Source organism: Zootoca vivipara, chromosome 11, assembly GCF_963506605.1.
Source record: "Zootoca vivipara chromosome 11, rZooViv1.1, whole genome shotgun sequence".
NCBI classification, from domain to species: Eukaryota; Metazoa; Chordata; class Lepidosauria; order Squamata; family Lacertidae; genus Zootoca; species Zootoca vivipara.
The window spans coordinates 47,674,039-47,695,152 of record NC_083286.1 but is presented as its reverse complement, the minus strand read 5'-3'; the positions used below and the strand labels follow the sequence as shown (position 1 = coordinate 47,695,152).

Genomic DNA, 21,114 nt, shown 5'->3' with positions numbered 1-21,114 from the left:
ATGGGGGTGAGTTCCAGCCATGCCATTTACAGTTTAAAATTGGCTTCTGCCAGCCTGGTGCACCCCAGATGTTTTAGATGAACTGCCAGGTGATGGGAGTTCAAAACATCTGGATGGCACCACATTGGTGACAGCTGTTTTAAAGGGAGTTTTTTAAAAAAAAAAACACCATTGGCTGTCCCAGGTTCTGACTGGGAAGCCACACAGGCACTGCTTGAACCCACAAAATGAATGGGGACCCCAATGGACAGGTGTCAATTGGATGCTCCCCCTCTGCTTAAAGAAGGGCAGCTGTCACTCACATTCTAGGGCCTGGTAGCAGCATTAGCTCATACCAATGACAAACTTAGTTGGTCTCCAAGGTGCTACTGGAAGGAATTGTTATTATTTTTTTGTTTCGACTACGTCAGACCAACACGGCTACCTACCTGTAACTATTATTTCATTTATATACTTACAGGCATGTATACAAAGTTATCTATAAAGCACAGAGAAGAATCTCAACTAAAACCAAAGCAGCTTGACAGACCAAAAAAAAAATGGGTCATCTGACAATTTATACGAACCATAAATCTCATAGCTCAGGGGGTTTGCTGCAACCACAAGTTGTTCAGCGTCGACCAGTTGCAATTTGCCAGCTGTGGCAGTTCAATCTCAGGGATGTTTGTTCTTCGGCATGACAGCTGGTGCAGCAAATGGGGTGCTTATTTTGCCTTTGCTGTTCTTTCCCTGTGTCTTGTTAAAGCAGCATGAAAAACTCCCAGGGCAAAGTCTGCATCTTCTTTAGTGATGCACAGCGGAGGTTTGATTCTAAACGTCTTGGGAAGAGGAAAAAGCCAAAATGAGGAGGAGGAAACAAAAACGGCTCACATTAAATTGGCAATAAAAAAGGGATATCTGTGGTTACTAAATCGGAGTTGCTACAAAAAGGGGGCGGGGAGAGGAAGCCACTTTATAGAAAGCTGGATTCAGTGATAAACAAAACAGTTGAAATCGGCAAACACAGGAGAGGGGGAGCATAGGATGTTGCTTTGAACCAAGTCAGACATTGGTTTGCCTAGTCCAGTACTGCAGGCACTGATTTGCAGCATGCTTTCCAGAGTTTCAGGCAACAATCTTTTCCCCACCCCTACTTGGCAATTGAACCCTTTTGCATGGGAAAAAAAGCCACATAACTGCTGCCTTTTAAACTATTTTGGGCAGCTGCTACACAGTGCCTCACAAGAGCTTAACTACACATTATGTTAATGCTTTGATTAGCAACCATGCCACTGCAGTTTTGAAAAATAAAGTGCCAGGTTGTGGGGATAGTCATCAGCAGCACAGTATGGAGGGAGAGGAAATTCAAAGCTTACTCTCCCCAGCCGCCTTCTTAGTAATACACACACACACACACACACACACACAATGCGTGTTAATTAGCATTGCAGGGGGTTGGGATACTTTCCTTAGCCCCCCCACTGCTAATTCCCACGTGGCTTCAATTCCCCCTCCACTGATGCTGTAGCACCATGAATGCTAATCACATTATTAATGTAGCATGCAGTTACCCAATATTTCTAACTTTACCAGTGCACAGCTCTGGGAAAAGAGGGGGAAGGAGTGGGGCTTGCTGGGGCAATCTGACCTATGGGGAATTCATCTATCTTCCCAATGCCTTTCTCCACTGCTTCCCAGACTGCAAAAAGTCCCCATCCTTTTCCAAAAGCGGATCTCTTGCACTAGGGGAACAGAATATGCTTTAAACCACAAACCTTAATTGCTGCAGAATAGTGACATTCTCAAAGGAGCCACGTTATCTATTCCGAAGTAAAGCCTATTGAATACAATGGGGCTCTCTTCCAGGTTAAATCCACCTGCCTGCCCTCCTTATGAGTTACCGGGAGCATGGCTGTGATGGAAATACTGAATGGGCCTTGGTTGGATCCAGTAGGCAGCTGTTAGGTGTTTATTCTGAACACCAAACCGCCCTCAAGGAAATGCAGCCATTGAGCAAATCCTGAATCGCCAGCAGAGTAGCCCATAATTCTGCTTGGCAAAATCAGATCGATGCGCTCCTGCTTTTCAGGCAGGAAGTACCAGGTTCAATCCCTGGCCTTTCCAGTTAGAAGGATCAGGCACCTGGTTCTTGGAAAGGCCTCTGCCTGAGACCCTGGAAAACAGCTTCCAGTCAGACAATACTGGGCTTGATGGACATGGAGTCTGCCCTGGTATAAGACAGTTTTCCTGAATTTAGGGTTCACAGATTAAAAAAACAAACTGATCTGCAAGCATGCAGTTGTTTAGCAACCCCTGAACCCCATCTAAAAATAATAATGATTTTCCCTTCTCCATGTTTTGTAGAGTCAAGCACACCTCTATTTTCTACTGGTGTCTGTTTCATTATTTCATGTCTCAGTGCAGTTTATGCTTTCCTGTGAAAGTAAGTCACTCAGCTTTGCATTTCCAGTGGCATTTGCTTTTATCCAACACCTAAGAGAGGCATTGTTGCTACAGCTGCCTATCTTTATAAACTGAATGTATCTAACAATATATATATATATATATCATAAATATAAGAATACCTGGAAAAACATTCCTCCCCGCCCAATCAGCACTCCCATATCTTTGCAATCTTCCATGATCTGGTTCATCTCTTCAACTGGAAGCGGCTGACGAGTTTCCTGTGGAGAAAAAGTCAGCTTAGTTTTCTTCCACACCTCCTGGTTCTTTTAACCGAAACTCACGAACGGAAATGAACTCATGTCGACTATGCCATATTACATTTAGCCAGTAGGTGGCACTGGACTTAAGTTTTAATCTGGGTGGAGGCAAAGGTTTCCTGTCGCTGAGAGAGAACTAACTTCTGGTCTGCCTTCCTGATTTGATTCCTCATTTTAAACCTTTCATGATAGAAGCTGTTAATTTGTCAGCACCCTGACAAGGCCCTGCTCCTCTCAGCAATCAGGCTGCAGCATTCTGCACTGCCTGCGGCTCCCGGATCAAGAGTAAGGGAAGCCCCACATAAAGACCATTACCGTATTCCAGCTAGCAGCTGTGGAGGGGCTGTAGATATGGGCAGCATCTAGAAAAGAGACAAGTTCTTAGCCTGTCTGCACAGGGAGCCACAAGGCTTCACCAGAATAGGAAACTCAACCTAGAACTTTGAAACAAGAGGAACATCTTTGCGGGGAGAGCCTGATATTTCTTGGGGAAAACCAAGGCAAGAAGAGAGGCACCTAGGTAGCTCAGCTGGCTAGAGTGTGATGCTCATAATGCCAAGGTTGCAGGTTTGATCCCTGAATGGGACAGCTGAATATTCCTGTATTCCAGAGGGTTGGACTGGATGATCCTTAAGGTCCCTTCCCACTCTATGATTCTATATGTTGCCACATCTCCAACTCACTAATCATTTGTAATGTGTAAACAATAAAAGTTGTGGCCAAATTCCAAACCCCCATATCAGTGTCTGCCAACCACAAAGTGCAGCTCTGGCACTGAGAAGGCCCATGCAATTAATTAATTGGAGGGTGATTTTTAATGGCTGTCCGAAATAAGCCTTTCATTGTGACAGCCCAAGAGCTAAGACAGATCTGTAAGTCGAGGCTGCTTATACCGTGATAAGAGACCATTCCAGGCCATAGCTGCCAAGTTTTCCCTTTTCTTGTGAGGAAGCCTATTCAGCATAATGGAATTTCCCTTAAAAAAAGGGATAACTTGGCAGCTATGTTCCAGGCCCACAAAGTGTCTTCCTGACCTTATTCTTGACCATCTCTATCCCAATCATAAGTCCTTTGCCACGGACGTCTCCGACTATTTCAAACTCGTCACGCAGCTTAGCCAGCTCTAACAGGAGGCGAGTCCCCACCTCCTCGCTGTTTTTCTGCAAGTCGTCTTCTGCTATTGCCTGAGAACACAAAAGCCATGCAGGAAATCATCAAATACTCTGAAATACTGTCGGCCAGGCACTTTTTAACTAAAGAATGTAACACAGCATGTGGAGTTAATCTGATACACCACTGAGTGTAAATACTGCTGCAGCACAGAACATACGGATAATCCTGTCTTAAATATACTAGGGGAAAATGAGACAAGGATAGAGAGCCTAGACGTTGTTGCATCAAAACAAGTCTCCTCCCACAGATTCCAGAGCATTTTCCCATCACTTGTTGCAAAAGATCTGATCTGCTTGGGAAGCAAGTTGTTGCACAAGATATTAACGGCACTTCCTGAATTTGCCAGAATGTGATTAAATCCCTCCCTAAAACATAGAGACCGTCTGGAAGTTCCTAAGGATGGTGGTGTTAAGATGAAAGACTCATGGTTTATATGCTAGTTCACCATAGATAAAGATGCAAATCACAGTCATTTTCTTACATCCAGAACTGCAGACCCAACTGCACAGGCCACAGGGTTTCCTCCAAATGTGTTGAAATGTAGGGTTTGAGCCAAGGCTTCTGCAATCTCTGAAAAGCAAAGCATGCTAGTATTCATAATTGAAGCATTATAGTAAACTAGTGTATTTCAGCCCGTTCAATAACGGGCGCTAGAACATCCTGGGGTTTGGAGAAGCGCTTGCGCAGCGCTTCTCCGAACCCTGGGACCTGTCCTTACTGTCGGCGGCAGGGGGACAGGAACGGAGGAGGAGAAAGCGCTGCTTTCTCCTCCTCCGTTCCTCTCTCCCAGCCGCCGACAGCAAGGAGACATCCTGGGGTTTGGAGAAGCGCTTGTGCAGCGCTTCTCCGAACCCTGGGACCTGTCCTTGCTGTCGGCGGCAGGGGGACAGGAACGGAGGAGGAGAAAGCGCTGCTTTCTCCTCCTCCGTTCCTCTCTCCCAGCCGCCGACAGCAAGGAGACATCCTGGGGTTTGGAGAAGCGCTTGCGCAGCGCTTCTCCGAACCCTGGGACCTGTCCTTACTGTCGGCGGCAGGGGGACAGGAACGGAGGAGGAGAAAGCGCTGCTTTCTCCTCCTCCGTTCCTCTCTCCCAGCCGCCGACAGCAAGGAGACATCCTGGGGTTTGGAGAAGCGCTTGTGCAGCGCTTCTCCGAACCCTGGGACCTGTCCTTGCTGTCGGCGGCAGGGGGACAGGAACGGAGGAGGAGAAAGCGCTGCTTTCTCCTCCTCCGTTCCTCTCTCCCAGCCGCCGACAGCAAGGAGACATCCTGGGGTTTGGAGAAGCGCTTGCGCAGCGCTTCTCCGAACCCTGGGACCTGTCCTTACTGTCGGCGGCAGGGGGACAGGAACGGAGGAGGAGAAAGCGCTGCTTTCTCCTCCTCCGTTCCTCTCTCCCAGCCGCCGACAGGAAGCAGACATCCCGGGGTTCGGAGAAGCGCTTGCGCAGCGCTTCTCCGAACCCTGGGACCTGTCCTTGCTGTCGGCGGCAGGGGGACAGGAACGGAGGAGGAGAAAGCGCTGCTTTCTCCTCCTCCGTTCCTCTCTCCCAGCCGCCGACAGCAAGGAGACATCCTGGGGTTTGGAGAAGCGCTTGCGCAGCGCTTCTCCGAACCCTGGGACCTGTCCTTACTGTCGGCGGCAGGGGGACAGGAACGGAGGAGGAGAAAGCGCTGCTTTCTCCTCCTCCGTTCCTCTCTCCCAGCCGCCGACAGCAAGGAGACATCCTGGGGTTTGGAGAAGCGCTTGTGCAGCGCTTCTCCGAACCCTGGGACCTGTCCTTGCTGTCGGCGGCAGGGGGACAGGAACGGAGGAGGAGAAAGCGCTGCTTTCTCCTCCTCCGTTCCTCTCTCCCAGCCGCCGACAGCAAGGAGACATCCTGGGGTTTGGAGAAGCGCTTGCGCAGCGCTTCTCCGAACCCTGGGACCTGTCCTTACTGTCGGCGGCAGGGGGACAGGAACGGAGGAGGAGAAAGCGCTGCTTTCTCCTCCTCCGTTCCTCTCTCCCAGCCGCCGACAGGAAGCAGACATCCCGGGGTTCGGAGAAGCGCTTGCGCAGCGCTTCTCCGAACCCTGGGACCCGTCCTTACTGTCGGCGGCAGGGGGACAGGAACGGAGGAGGAGAAAGCGCTGCTTTCTCCTCCTCCGTTCCTCTCTCCCAGCCGCCGACAGGAAGCAGACATCCCGGGGTTCGGAGAAGCGCTTGCGCAGCGCTTCTCCGAACCCTGGGACCCGTCCTTACTGTCGGCGGCAGGGGGACAGGAACGGAGGAGGAGAAAGCGGCGCTTTCTCCTCCTTCCTTCCTCTCCCCCAGCCGCCGACAGGAAGGACGCGCGCACTCTCCCCCCCCCCCGCCTCCTCCAACCGCCGCTCCTCACGGCCAGGGAGGGTTGTGAGGAGGCCTTCGCCGGCCTCCACCCCGGCGGGAGCGGCGGTTGGAGGAGGCAGAGTGGGGGGAGAGTGCGCGCGCGCAGTCTCTGCTGTCCAATCCCTGTATCCCTGGGGCACATGCGCAGTGACCCAGGGACACACGGGACATCTGGACGCAGGGACAACATGGACATTATTATATAGGATAATTAAAGGCAGCAGCTGATGCTCTAGACCAGGCATCTCCAAACTTCGGCCCGCCAGATGTTTTGGACTACAATTCCCATCTTCCCCAACCACTGGTCCTGTTAACTAGGGATCATGGGAGTTGTAGGCCAAAACATCTGGAGGGCCGCAGTTTGGGGATGCCTGCTCTAGACCAAGGGTTCCCAAACTGTGGTTCGTGGACTGAACTTCATCCAGGTGGTCTGTGGTTGTCATGGACTGGCTGGATGCAGAGGAATGGTGGGATATTCATGCTGGATATTCATGCTGATTTTTTTTTTTTGTGTGTGTATCTCTATTGCTTCTTTTATTTATTGCATTAAAATGCAACATAAGAAATAAAAGAAGCAATAAAATTACAATTAAAAAAAATATCCCGGCATATTGCAAAGCACATTACAATTCCTACCAAAGGCAGGAAAATTGTTAAGTGGTCCGCCAAGACCCTCAGCAATTCTGAAGTGGTCTGTAGGTGGTGAGAATTGGGAACCACTGCCCTAGACAAAGCATAGAAGCAAGGGTCCGTTCTCACCAAACAGCCATGAGAGCCCTCTTAAACATCTGAAGTATGAAAGTCACTTGCACCTGCTGTACTGACAACGGCTGCCATTGGAAACCCGTTGCCAATTCCCTTTGCCATGGTGACAATGTCAGGAACCACACCGTGTCCTTCAAATCCCCAGAAATGGCTGCCTGTTCGACCAAACCCCGTCTGAACCTTCAAAGAACAAATAATTATTTTATTTTATTTTTTAAAAGTTGCTTTGTATGTTTTGGGCATGTAGTTCACACAATACAGTTTTCTTTCACAGATAACATTTCCCTAGAGGAATTGTGTGCACCCAGTGTGTGCGTTGCCACAGGTGATGAGCACACAGTTTTCTCACCACACATACCAGCTTGTAGGAATCCTCTGCAAATGGGTCACATATACTGTATGTGTGCATGCAAGGCTCACAGGAAACTGCATACCAGGGTGCATGCTGCAAAATGGTCGAAGAGGCTGTTGGATCAAGCCAGCAGCTGATCCCAGTAGCCAACCAGATAGATTGGAGAAACTCGCAATGTGGATTTCGGCACAAGAGCACTCTCCTCTCCTGTTGTTTCCAGCAACAGGTATTCAGAAGCATTGCTGCCTCCAACTGCGGCAGCCGAGCATAGCCATCATGGCTAGTAGCCATTGATATTTTCCTCTCTCCACAAATTCATCTAATTCTCTTTTAAAGTCATTCAAGCTGGTGGCCGTTACTGCATCCTGTGGCAGCGAGTTCCATAGTTTAACTATTTGCTGCATGAAGAGGGACTTTTTTATCTGCCCTGAAATTTCCAACATTCAGCATCATAGGATATCCACGGGTTCTAGTGTTATATGAGAGGGAGAGAAACTTTACTCACTGAGAAGATGCCCAGCTTTGTAAAGCTGCCTAATCAGTTTTATCCAACCTTTTTGGGACCAAAGGCTGCATTATTCCAGAGGGAAAGTGTCAGGAACTCTGCTCCCGTATGGGTGGGGCCAGGTTCCCACACGATCCCACACCCTTCACTCTCTCATGCACCAAGTTATTTCCCATGGAAATAAAGGAATATGTATAATTCTAGGTAACTCCCATTTCCTTCACAATATTTATTTTTTTAAAACAGATATGTATAAGATAGGGGAAGTTAAGTGCAAGTACTCACTTCATCTGCGATGCACACACCACCCTTTTCACGCACCAGCTGGAAAGCCTCTTTCAGGAATCCCTTGGGGTACTGAACTGTTCCGTTGACACCCTGCCAAAAGCGCACAAACACACACAAAAAAGACACTGGTTTAGTGGCCAACAGCAGCTCCACCTTAGTGGAAATGTGCTTCCACTTGCGCAAGCGGGAACACCTGATTTCCACTGATACTCTCCCCCCAGGAACCACAGCTCTCAGCACCATATCCCGTTTTGTTCCAGGTGTTCCCCCACCGCTCAGGAGCAGCTTTTGTAGGGAGCAATCAGCAAAACCCAGGTCCCCAGACTTGTAGCAGAGCATGCTTCACCCATACAACAAACTTGCCACTATTCTATGCAGCAAAACATGGAAGCAAAAGGATGCACATTTTCACTTGTGTCAGAGTTTTACTTTAAGGTAAAGGGACCCCTGACCATTAGGTCCAGTTGTGACCGACTCTGGGGTTGCGCGCTCATCTCGCATTATTGGCCGAGGGAGCCGGCGTATAGCTTCCAGGTCATGTGGCCAGCATGACAAAGCCGCTTCTGGCAAACCAGGGCAGCACATGGAAACACCGTTTACCTTCCCGCTGTAGCGGTTCCTATTTATCTACTTGCATTTTGACGTGCTTTCGAACTGCTAGGTTGGCAGGAGCTGGGACCAAGCAACGGGAGCTCACCCCGTCACAGGGATTCGAACCACCGACCTTCTGATCGGCAAGCCCTAGGCTCAGTGGTTTAACCACAGTGCCACCTGAGTTTTACTTTACATTTACTTTAAATCATGCTTTAAGAGGGGCATTTGGTTGCAGCCAGTGGTGGCTTGTGCCCCTAGAACAAAAGGCAGGAATTCAAACAGTTGGTGGAGCCAGAATCAGTCACAGGCAGAACCAAGAAATTCTAGTTTGGTCCCCATCCTCCTCCACCTCCCTGTTGACTTCTACAAAGGACAAGGCTGAAACTAAGGAGGAGGAAGGTGACAGGCCAAACAAACCATCGTTAAGCAAGGCTGTTAGGTTTGGACATAACAAACCATAGACAAAACAAGCCTTGGTTTGTCAGCCAACTACAAACCATCTTGGTTTGCTGGCAGAAAACAAACATGGTTACTCTGCTGGGCTGGGTTTGCCCATTACAAAACACTTTGGCTAAACAAACCATGGCTTATGTGCAAACCAATCCACTGGCATAGCATGCTTTTAATTGCTCTGAACTAATTTTAAGATTTATTTTAACGAATTGATTGCCTGTTTTTATGTTCTTATGTTCTTTGTATACTGTCTTAGTTTCATGATGTTAGCCGCCCTGAGCCCAGCTCCGGCCAGGGAGGGTGGGGTACAGATAAAATTATTTTATTACTACTACTACAACAACAACAACAAAGGGAATCACTTACTTGAATTGGCTCAGCAATAAATCCAGCTATGGCCTTTGGAACACAAGTCGTGAGAGTGTCTTTGAGCTGCTCAATATACTGGTCTTTTGCATGGCAAGAGCCTGTATTGAGAGAATGGGGAGGGAGAACAAAACATTCACATGCAATAGCGGCCAAGGGTGGCTTCTAATGCGGCTTTCATAAAAATAAAATATCCACCATGCATTTTGGTAACATCTGAATAACCTATGTTGGTCCAACCACCCGCATCTAATTGCCCATATTCCAGAGGCTGGCAGAATAAATGTAATTTGAATACAAGGAAACATTTTCCCTTCTATTCCCAATCTACAGCTTTAACAGCAGAGTCCTATGCCTGCCTGCTCAGAAGTAAGTCCCATTGAGCTGTATAGTGAGTACTCACAGGGCTGCAGCTAAAAGCTAGAGCTGTACAACTGTGATTGCTCCTAGAGCAAATATGCTGCACATAAATGAGTGCGTTTCCAAATCTAATTGGTCATTTGACATATGTCCTACCCATGATTTGCAGTAGCAATCTTAGCCTGTATACACCTGGAAGGAAGTCCCATTGTTTTTGCACCTTTTAAAAGAGCAACTGGAATTGGATTGGGGGAGTTTGGCCGCCATCCAAGTTTGCAAACTGTTCACACTTAATTCCAAATCCACCAGCACCCCTTTGTCGTCAGGACAGCTCTCTAAAGTGTCCAATTCTCAGCATGAAACACTTAGCAAAGACTAGCAGTTTAAAAGGAATTATGACAGAGAGCTTGATGCTGTAAATTTCAACTTGCCCTGCCCCCGGAATGCTCCCTTTGGAGGGGACTTGTGCTGGCTGAGCTGGCATAGAGTTAAACTGGCACATCCCCAGCTAAACTGGGATGAGGGAGTCACATTGCGGTAGCTGTGGCTCAGATTCAGCCCAAGACCCACCCATTCCAAACTCGCTCATCCCAGTGGATCTCACATTTGGATTTCACTGTCAGTACAATCCTATCTGAGAGATATACTTTACATGCAGGAGGTGCCAAGTTCAATCTACACCCACTGTTAAAAGGATATGTGCCTTGCAAAACTGCTGTCAGAACTAAGCTCGACGAATTAATGGTCTGGCTGTGCATGAGAGGGTTGCAGACATCCATCTGCCCTAGACATATCCAGTTTACTGCACTGAACCGCCATGGTGTCGTTCTCTTTCACCTCTGAAAATCAAGGCCTCTCTCATTGAAACAACCTGCAGAACAGGTGCATTTTCGAATGGTTTGCACCGGAGAATCTCGACAATGGCTTCCCCCCCAGGGACCGCGAAAGACGTCAGGCAGCATTGTCTGAAAAGCACAACAGAGATATAGGTGTGGCAATGGGATTAACTATGTCAGGAATTTATGCTATTTTTCACATTTTGATTTGCGATATGCACTCATCAAAATGCTGGTACAGCCTAATTTCATAGATACAAAACATTTTGGCCACCAGCAGAAAGTTCACTCTTCATGAACAAGTGATCAAAAGATACCTGTATTTGGAACCAACCCAACTGTATTGTCTTTAATTGAAAATTGAGCAAATTTCTCTTTGTGCATGTTGTAAAATTTGGAGCAACTCAGAAGACTGCACATTGCTATACTATACCTACAGAATGTAGGTCTGATTAAAAAAGGGGAGAGGAGGTATAATTACCAGAGTGAAAACACTGTATTAAAGTGTCTAGCATTCTATTTATTATTATTTTATTATTATATATCGCCTTCCACACATACACACACATACATCTCAAGGCAATGTACAAGACGCAATAAAGCAGCTAAAAGACAGTGAAAAACAACACAGAAAGCAGCGGATACCTTAAAATAAAAATACAACGTAGAGACCCATGGCAGAGAAACTCTCCAGCATTAATCCACCGGATGCATAAAGGATAAACAATCTGATCCTGAGCTATTTGTGGCCTTATATTTCAGTGACAATACTTTGAGCTTGGCCTATAGCAGATTGGCAGCCTCTGGACCTACTTGAAGAGTAGCATCACATAGGAAGATTTAGGAAAAGTCAAGCAAATACAATGTTTGTTGTGCAACAAATGAGGAGCGAAGCAGCAAGAACCTCACCTTTTGGCAGCCAAGCCCATTGGCAAGTCCATGTTTGTAACATCCAATAGATGACAGGCCCATTGTGTAAGCACTGCTCCCGTGGTAGCCTCCTCTGTAGAAAAAACAACAACAACACAACCACTTTCAAGCCCTTCTGGTTGATCTCCCTGTGGCTGTCTTTACAAATCAGAAAGAAGCAAGAATAATTAGAAGAAAGGCATGCTTCTGAACTGCACAGAAACCATCTTCAGCAACCAGTACTCGGAGCTAACAATTAACAGAAAACCCTTCTGACTTCTCGGTGGTTTGTCTTTACCAAACTGATCTGAAGAAAATGAATGTTAAATACACAAAATTGCTACGTTTGCATTAGCAAGCATAAATTTGCATTGTAAAAATGTTGCCTGTTTCGCTTGGAATCATCTATAGAGAAAGTGGACGAAGGAAAGTTTTTTCTCCATCCCTCATAACACTAGAACTTGGGAACATCCACTGAATCTGGATGTTGAAAGATTATGTACTTCTGTACACAGAGCATAAATTATGGAATTAGATCCCACAAGAGGCAGCACTGGCCATCAACCTGGATGACTTGAAAGAGGATTAGGAAGATTCATACAGGAAATGGCTATAAGTGTCTGCTATCCATGATGGATATGTTTTTCCTCCATCATTTGAGGCAGTATGTTTCTGAAACACAGCTGCTCGAAACACCAAGAGGAGGGAGTATTCTTGCACTCAAGTTTTGGTTATAGGCATTTAGTTGGCCACTGTGAAAACAGGATGCTGGACAAGATGGGCCACTGGCCTAATCCAGTAGTGCCTTTCTTATGTTTTTAAGTAGCATCAACTTGGGCATTTAACATCTTTTTATCTTGCTTTTCTTAATTTGAACACCTGTGGTTCAGGAAGAGTTCTATGCAACTCAAGAGCTCACACCCAAGAGTTTGGACGTGTTTTGGCCCAGTAAGAGATCACTTTACCTGCTCCATGTTTCATGCTGAACTTGGAGGGACTCTGATCAGTTCAGGGTTTGTGCTAGTTCAGCAGCCTTTGGCATCTTGGATGGGTGCAAGGCCCCTATGTCACTTCTGTATGAATCTTGCTATTCCAAGGCATGCCAGAAGAAAGCATGAATTTTCAGTGAATTAGAAGAATCCTAAAGATTAGGTCCCATTTAGAGGGCCATTCTGGGCTGTTGACCAGTAATCTGTTTTAAAAAGGAATTGTCAGCCAGTAACACAACACACTCTAGAAAAAAATAGATGAAGATACATAATTGAACAGTATCTTGTTTCAAGGGAATTAAAATTGCAGTAGAAAATGGCAGCTAGGAACATCTGGACATAAGTATCTCCAACCTAGTTATGGAACAAGGAAAATCTACTCACCCCTATATGGAATATAAAAGCAGATCACAATATACCCAGATATCTAGAATGTTGATGTGTGTTTTAATCTGTTTTCATTTTATTGCCGATTTTATTTTTTTAATGTTTTGAATTGTTGCCTTTAACTGTTTTAACCAATAGTTTTATTGTTTTATTCTTTGTGTAAATCACTTTGAGGTTTCCTTACAACCAAGCAGTGCATGGATTTTATGAAGAAGAAGAAAAATGTAACTAATATACAAGGTGTGATAGCTACCTCAATCCAATGATGTCAAAGTTGCGTGTAAAAACCCTTGCCATTAACATGGCAAGGTCGTTGGCTTCCGAACCGCTGTTGGTTAGGAAAATCACCTAGAACAAAGATATTCGTCAGAATGCAGATTTAGGGAGAAGACAAGCAAAGTTAAGTGTAAATCTATTCTGATGCACAGTTAACAATCTGGCAGAGTGCAAACACCATGGATTGTATTCAATGCAGCTTTAAGTACCGGTACTTCGTTCCAGGAGGAGAATGGCTTCTACTTGTGCAATGAGACTTCCCACTGCCACTCCCTCTGTGTGCTGCCTGAATCTGTTCTGGGGTTTCCCCCAACCCTCTGGATTAGATTTGGAAAATGTCTGTGGTGCATGCAGGGGCAGGAGGTGTAGGAAAAACCCCTGTGCATTTGGAAGTCATCTGTTCTTGCAATTATTTAGTTAAATAGCACCTAAGGGTTATAATTCCACTATTTTAGGCATAGGCAAACTCTGCCCTCCAGATGTTTTTGGCCTACAACTCCCATGATCCCTAGCTAGCAGCACCAGTGGTCGGGGATGATGGGAATTGTAGTCCCAAAACATCTGGAGGGCTGAGTTTGCCTATGCCTGCACTATATCTTCTGAAATATATATTTTTGGGGGGGGGGTGGAATTACATCCCTGACTTACTCTCCTAGCTCTCAGAGCATCACCGTAACCCACACATTTTGAACTGAATTTTCTCACTATACAACTCGGCATACCTTTAAGGGAGCTGGAAGCACCGAGGCCAGTTTTTCTCCATATTCCTGGATTGCTGCGTGCACATAGAGGCTGCTTGTGTGCCACAAGCGACCAAGCTGTTTCTGGGCAGCTGCTGTTACCTTTCTGGGTGTGTTTGAAAAAAAATGTGGTGATTTAAGTCTTTAATTCAATTTGTTTTTGATATATCACCCCCCCACACTTTAATAGCGAACTTAGTTTAGTTTCATGCTGTTAAATTAGGTTTGCTATCTGTATTGCTTTATATATGTTGCACAGACTATTTTCTGTATTTATTGCGATTGCTATTATTAGTTAATGTGTTAGTTAATAATATTATGTATGTGTTTTTTAAATTGTCATTTCTTCCTTGGGTATGTTGCGATTGCTATTATTAGTTAATATGTCAGTTAATAATATTATGTATGTGTTTTTTTATTGTCATTTCTTCCTTGGGTATGTTGGCAGCAACTTTAGGCACAAGATGCTTAAATTCGGTTTCTAAGACACTGGTTGGAACGTTGTTGAGCCTTAAGCCTGTTTTGAATTGAAGTTTTGTGCTTCTGTTATTGCTACATTACTGTTACTGTGCTCTGTAAAAAAAAATTATAGTGTGATGTTTATGCGTAAACTATTTTGAGGTCACTTGGGATGAAAAGTGATACATTACAGTAAGTAAGTAATGAAGTAAAGTGGATATGGCATTGCACCAAAATATTAGTTGGCTACAGTTTAGCCCAATGAACAGATACATAAGCAGCATGTTGCAGCAAATCTGTTGCAGCATAACTGCAGAGTCTAGTCTTTTAAATTGCTGCTGTTATGCCCTTTTATAAACAACCCAGGAAACACTGTGCAATATAGAAACTTAAAAAAATGCAATACCAACAAACAGTAGCATCATATTGAGCTGAAATATTTCACAGACAAGAGTTTCCTTCATCACGTGCATAAAGCTTGCTTCTGGCTAGATATGGTTAGGCTCGCACTACAAATCTATCTACGCTGGGTGTGGGCAACCTTTGGCTCTCCAGATTTTGCTGGACTACAATTCCCATAATTCCTGGCCATTGACCATACCTGGTAGGACTGATGGGAGTTACAGTTGAGAAAGAGTTATATAGTTTGGTAAGAGCTGTTTGACAGTGGGACCGACTCCCTTGGAAGGTGGTGGACTGTTCTTCACTGGAGGTTTTTCAGTGCAGGTTGCATGGCCGTCTATCATGGGTGCTTTAGTTGAGATTCCTGCATTTCAGGGGGTTGGACTAGATGACCCTTGAGGTACCTTCCAACTCTACAATTCTATGATTCTAACACCTGAAGTGCCAAAGGTCTCTGACTCCTGATGTACACGCATGTTTAAGGAGGAAAACTACAAACAGTGGGGCCAAATGGCCATGAAATGCAAGAAGTGTAATCTGTGACAATTCTGTGTAATGCATAACACTCCCAAGAGCTGTAACAGGTGATAAGCAGCAAGGATCACCTGTCAGTTTTCATGGAAGAGCTTCAAGCTGATTAGCATGAACACGGTTGCCTTTTGAAAGGCAACATTTACATGGCACCATTAAACAAAAATTACTCAGTACACCTAATAGATCCTCTGTGACATCAGAGTAGGTAAGCCAATGGCAACAAGAGCAGTTGTGACATCTCTACCTGCCCCGATTCACTGTGGCACCCAAGCAAATTCCCTGCTTGCTTGTAGATGGCACTCAAGGCTCATTCATAGCAATTTTCCTTTGCGCTTTCTAAGCACAAATCTGTGCTTTTCCGGTCCATGTCCCCCATGAAAGCCCCCTCTTTAATGCTCATGTCCACCTGCGGAAAACCTGAATTGCTGTTTGTTCCAATTCAGCATTAAAGAGCAGGTTTCCATTGGGAAAGAGGAGGGGAGGGGGAAGTGCTCAAACATGGACTGAGAAAGTGCTTAGCTATGCTTAGAAAGTGTGGGGCAAAAGTTAAGTGTGGATAAGCCCTCGTTACCCATGGTCTGTAATCATGCTAACGGAATTTTACAAATAATTAGACAGTGGGATTAACCACATACTCACGGGTGGCAGTGACCAACACTAACAGTGGCAATTCCAGCAAAGAGATCAAGGTACCGACGTCCTTCCAAGTCGAACACCCACTGCATATGCCCCTGATGGATAAGCAGTGGTTTCTTGTAGTAAGTGAGCAAGGAGGGGGATACATTCTGTTTGCGGATCTTCAGCATCTGCTCATAGGGATAGGACTGCAAGCAGGATGGACAAAAAGGCATTTGTAGATTTATTTCCATTGTAGAGAACTGACCACCATCATATCAGTTGAGCAATCCGGTTGTATCAATATACAGTAGTACAGTCTTGAACTATCTGTCTGCTAATCTGGGCTGGGTAGAAAGTGCCCCAAACTCTCCCTGCACCACATATACAATACAACCACTGCAAAATAATAATAATGTTTCATACGTTCATTAGTAACACTAAAAGGATGCCCATTTCAAAGTTTTTTAGCTTGGTTTAATAAATACAAGCAAAATAAGCATGCTACTCTCTTTAGGGCATCAAGACAATTTTCCAATGCAAACTAAATTTTCCAGTTCAAAACTTCCCAGAAAACTCATATCGCTGGCTGCACACCTATGTACATTGACAGAGGAACGGCGGTGCGGAGGGAGCAGACCACCCCCAGTACTATTCTGGCAGGATGCCATCGCGGTGCCCCCCCGGACCCCCATGTACCATGTACCAGGCACCATGCCCCCACAGGCGTCTCCACAGAACATGTGCTACTCCCCTGCGGGCAGCGGGCCACACCCTCACGGGGTGCCAGCCACGCCCCCGGTAGCGGAGCATGCAGCTTCGCCACTGCCTATGTACACCTATATGGGAATGTAAGCCCCTCTGAAATCCATGGGACTTGTTTCTAAGTAGGCACATATAAGATTGTACAGTTAGCCTGCATTAAGCATACTCTGCCTGTGCATTGTGCACAGAACCTTGCTGAGAACTAGCAACACAGCAAAGCCCTCCAAACCCTATCCACCCACAAACAGGACTAGCAACTCACACACTTACCTCATATTTTTCTGGTAAAAAGCCACAAGGAGGCATTTTTGATTGCAGGCGGCAAGAGTTTTGCAGCTTCTGTTGCCTGTATACCTCTAATTTAAAAATGCAAATCGTTAAGATTATCCACACATATCAGTGCAACCCTCTGAAGTGCAATTTTATTTTATTCCAGTGACATGTGACAAGCAGCTTTAACATTTTGCTGCTGAGATACTGTGAAGCGGGCTTGGCAGAAAGTCAGTGGCTGGCCTAAAGTCACGATAAGTGCTTGAGCAAGAATTGGAACCAAAGTGCAAAGTGTAATATCCCACTCACTGTACCACATTGGCATCAGAAACTATTCTTCTAGCACAGACTCCCCCTGTCTACAGATGTTATTAGACTCCCTTTCCCATTAGCCCCTGCCAGTATGGCCAAGGCTGAAGGAGGATTGGAGTGGCAGGCAAAAAACATCTGGAGGGAACAAGTCTGGGGAAGCCAGTTCTAACACAAATCAATGTGGACCAGAAAGATCCTGTGCACACACTGCTTCTGGCCTTAAGTGGAATTAGTCCTCTAAGGTGGCCCTAAAATTGCTTCTTTCACTTCTTGCAGTAGACCAGCGAGGGCTGGAAAAGCAGGTGCAGTTTGTATGCTTGGAGTGTTGTCAGGGGATGAGATGCACATCAGATATGTGGAGAAGCAGCTCCTGCAAATGCACCTCGTTTACAAATATGCACATTTTAAAAATGCCACCTCTTTGGGCAGTTAGGTAATTTTAAGCTCTAGACTGAAAGGTTATAGATGGCAATGTGTATTAATTCAGAGTGCTTCCACATGGCAGTTTACCACAGACTTTGTGCCACTCAGGCATGCATGTTTTGTGCAGCAGCCACACGACATCTTCCTTACCAAAATGCTGCCCCACTTTATTTTCCCGTTTAATTCTGATCTCTTGTTTTCATGGAAAATCAAAATGTAAAAAAGAGTGAAACTGTGGGGTGTATTACTACTACTACTACTACTATTTATACCTAAATGGGGCTGCCTTCAGATGTCTTCTGAAAGTCTTCTGAAACTTGTTTATTTCCTTGACATCTGATGGGAGGGTGTTCCACAGGGCAGGTGCCACCACCAAGAAGGCCCTCTGCCTGGTTCCCTGTAACCTCACGTCTCGCAGAAGGCCCTCTGAGCTGGACCTCCTAGACCTAGCGCTTCAGAGAAGCAGGAGTTCTGAAGCCCCCCCCAAAGGCCCTCTGAGCTGGACCTCCTAGACCTAGCGCTTCAGAGAAGCAGGAGATCTGAAGCCCCCCCCCAAAAAAAAACCCCACACTGGTCCAAATCCCACACTCCTGCCGTTGCCCTGCCCCCAACATCTGGTATCGAAGGGGATACTGGTTCTGAACGTGGAGGTTTCACTCTGCCATCATACCTATTAGCTTTGGTTGATAGGTATATGCATCCTCCGTGATTTGTAATGTTGAATTCAGTTGGGATAGCTCAGTCAACACAGCATGAAACTCTTAATCTCGGAGTCATGGGTTTGATCCCCATGGCGGGCAAAACATTCCCCTGTTGCAGGGGGTTGGACTAGAAGACCTCCCATCCATGCCTACAGTTCCACGATTCTACAATGCACATTAACTTGAGAGTAAAGCAGGCCAGATGCAAAAGAAGACAGGGCTTCTGCACCTTTTAATAAGATGTGAAGAAGAGGGAATTTCAGCACCTGCTGAGAATGCTTCTTCTACAAGGCTGTTCAAGCGAGTTCCGTCTTCTTTTGCATCTGCCCCCACCTCCAAATCTGGGGGCAAGTCCTACTGAATATATACCGAGCATTTATATACCGCTTAATATTTCCTTTTAAAAAAATATCCAAGCGATTCCACAATACAGCCAAGTTTTCACTTCCCAGTAAACATGCTTAGGATTAAGCCGCATTTAAGTCAGCGGGCGCAGGTCCCGACCCTCAGTCCCTCCTGCGGCAGCGAGTTCCGCAGATTAACCAGCTCTACCCGCGGTGCGGAGAAGCGCGTTCTCCGTACTGCCGGCTCGAAACCTCCTACTTGTCGGCCTCGGCAGCCACCTTCGCTAGCGGACGGGGCCGTGTGGGTGCAAATCGCTTTGCCGGCAGGAATTGGAGGCTCCCCTGGCCGGTACGCCTCGAAGGGGGAAAGGAGAGGTGTGTTTGTAGGTGCGGCGTTTCGAGACCACGGTGACAAAAGCCACGCTCTCTGGCGGCCTGAGGCGCTTGCAGTCGTTCATCCCCTTTCCAGACAATGCCAAAGAACGCGCGCGAGGGCGGGTCTGGAGAGGCGCTTGTCTGAGAGTGGGGGAAAGGGCGCCTTCGCATGGTGGCGCGAATCCTCAAAGCCACTTTCCGCTCTGCAAACCCCTCGCCGCCGCCACGCGAAGGATGGCTACTCGTGGGAAACGCGCTCTGCACGCCCTCAGAGGCGCGCCCTCGAGAAAAGCTCCTGGGCTGAGGCACGAGCAAAGCTCCCCTCCCCAGCTGTGCCAGAGGGTGCCCTCCCTCCCCCCTCCGCAGCCCCTCCGGCCTGCCCCGCTCCCCGACGCCGCCCCTTACCTCTCCCCACCGCGCCGGGCCTGTTTCCCGCCCAGAGCCAGGCCAGGCGAGGCTTCTGGCCCAGGAGCGCCCCTCGGAGCCGAGCCGCGACCATCCTCTCTCTCTCTCTCTCTCTCGTGCGCGCTCAAAAACAGCAGGCCGCGGAGGGCGAGGAGGACTTTAAGGTCCGCGCGCGCCACCAATGGCAGCCGAGCAGCGGCCGCCGCCCCCCGCTCGAAGGGGTGGCTTGAGGCCGCGGTCAAGTGGGTGCTCCCCCCGGAGCCCTGCCTTCCACAGGAGCGTGGTTGTGAGAAGCCCCAGGATTAACTGAGAAGGAACTTCGCAGTGTGTGTGTGTGTATGTGTGTGTGTGTGTGTGTGTGTGTGTGTGTGTGTGAGAGAGAGAGAGAGAGAGAGAGAGAGAGAGAGAGAGAGAACTTATCTGAGCACGTGCAGAGTGTTAACCCCCAAGGCTTGCTTGCTTTGAGTTCAATGTTGACCTGCAAATCCTTTCCCTCTCATTCCAAGTGTGTGAGAGAAACAGTTTGGAAGGCAAGGCAGAAATGAGTAAGCCAAGAGTTGACTGGGAGCAAAGGACTGGGGGGGGGGGTAATGGGATTCCACTCTGCCTTTACTTAAGCTAGCAAACATACAGATGAAGCATATGTTTGTTAATGTTGCAGCTGCAGCCCACTTTAAATCAGGACAAGACCTGGTATTGGGTCCCAATGCACCTGCTGAAGGCCAATGCATTACAGATTTCCTGTTCATTGAGCATTCATCCAGATTTGGTTGCACAAAGCTTGCACGGAGGTTAGACTATATGAGGAAAATTAAAATATGAAATAAGGATTTAGATACATAAGAGACAAGCATAATTGATGTTACTTGTAGACAGGGAACTGATATGGATAGCTGGGAAGTCTTTTTAGTTTTATGTTTGTTTGTGGTTATTTTTTGTTGTTGTTTTCTTATTTCTCTTTATAAGTTATCCCTTAAATTTGTATAATTTTATATGAGTTTATATAAGTTATTATTTGTGTTGTGTTGTGTTAATTTTGTTGATTTATGTTATTTCTGTTATTTTGCTATTTATGTTACTTTTGTTGTTTTGTATTTTATGTTTGATATTAAATAAAGATATTTTTAATAATAAAAAAAGACTATGTCAGCTCTTTATTGAGCATTTGTTCTGATTTGTTTGTGAGGAGCGTTCTTCCTGGCAAATCATTAATTCAATCCACACTTTTCAATGCATTTCCCCATCACCTAACCACAAAAACCTGAGGTTGTTTTTTTTAAAAAGTTGATTACTTGTGTTACAGCAGCAACTTAGGACTTTCAACCAGTTTGATTGCATGGACCTCAATTTCCAATATGTGCTTGAATCCAAAATATAAGCTAGCTAGTTGAGTGTTTTGCTGGAAGCCCAGGTGACCTGTTACGAAACTGCAGAGATGCTACTTTTGAAT

General features: G+C 46.4%; 1 protein-coding gene across 1 annotated transcript; it reads right to left on the bottom strand.

Annotated features, from left to right (window-relative positions):
• Positions 1-158: 158 nt before the first annotated feature.
• AGXT2 (alanine--glyoxylate aminotransferase 2) lies at positions 159-19,772 on the bottom strand. The gene is made up of 14 exons (XM_060280328.1): positions 19,665-19,772; positions 17,105-17,190; positions 16,094-16,278; positions 14,042-14,165; positions 13,297-13,391; positions 11,668-11,761; positions 10,794-10,887; positions 9,563-9,663; positions 8,147-8,239; positions 7,052-7,184; positions 4,357-4,445; positions 3,737-3,886; positions 2,565-2,663; positions 159-818 (listed from the first exon to the last, which is right to left on the bottom strand). The coding sequence occupies exons 1-14, from the start codon at positions 19,756-19,758 to the stop codon at positions 705-707; spliced, it is 1,551 nt and encodes a 516-aa protein (XP_060136311.1). The 5' UTR covers positions 19,759-19,772; the 3' UTR covers positions 159-704.
• Positions 19,773-21,114: the final 1,342 nt, after the last annotated feature.

Coding starts and splice junctions, on each gene's coding strand:
- AGXT2 (XM_060280328.1), bottom strand. CDS start 19,758: ATGGTCGCGGCTCGGCTCCGAGGGGCGCTCCTGGGCCAGAAGCCTCGC. Junction 14,166..16,093: donor AGTGTTGGTCACTGCCACCC/GTGAGTATGTGG, acceptor AAACACACCCAG/AAAGGTAACAGCAGCTGCCC. Junction 10,888..11,667: donor ATGGGCTTGGCTGCCAAAAG/GTGAGGTTCTTG, acceptor TGTGCTTTTCAG/ACAATGCTGCCTGACGTCTT.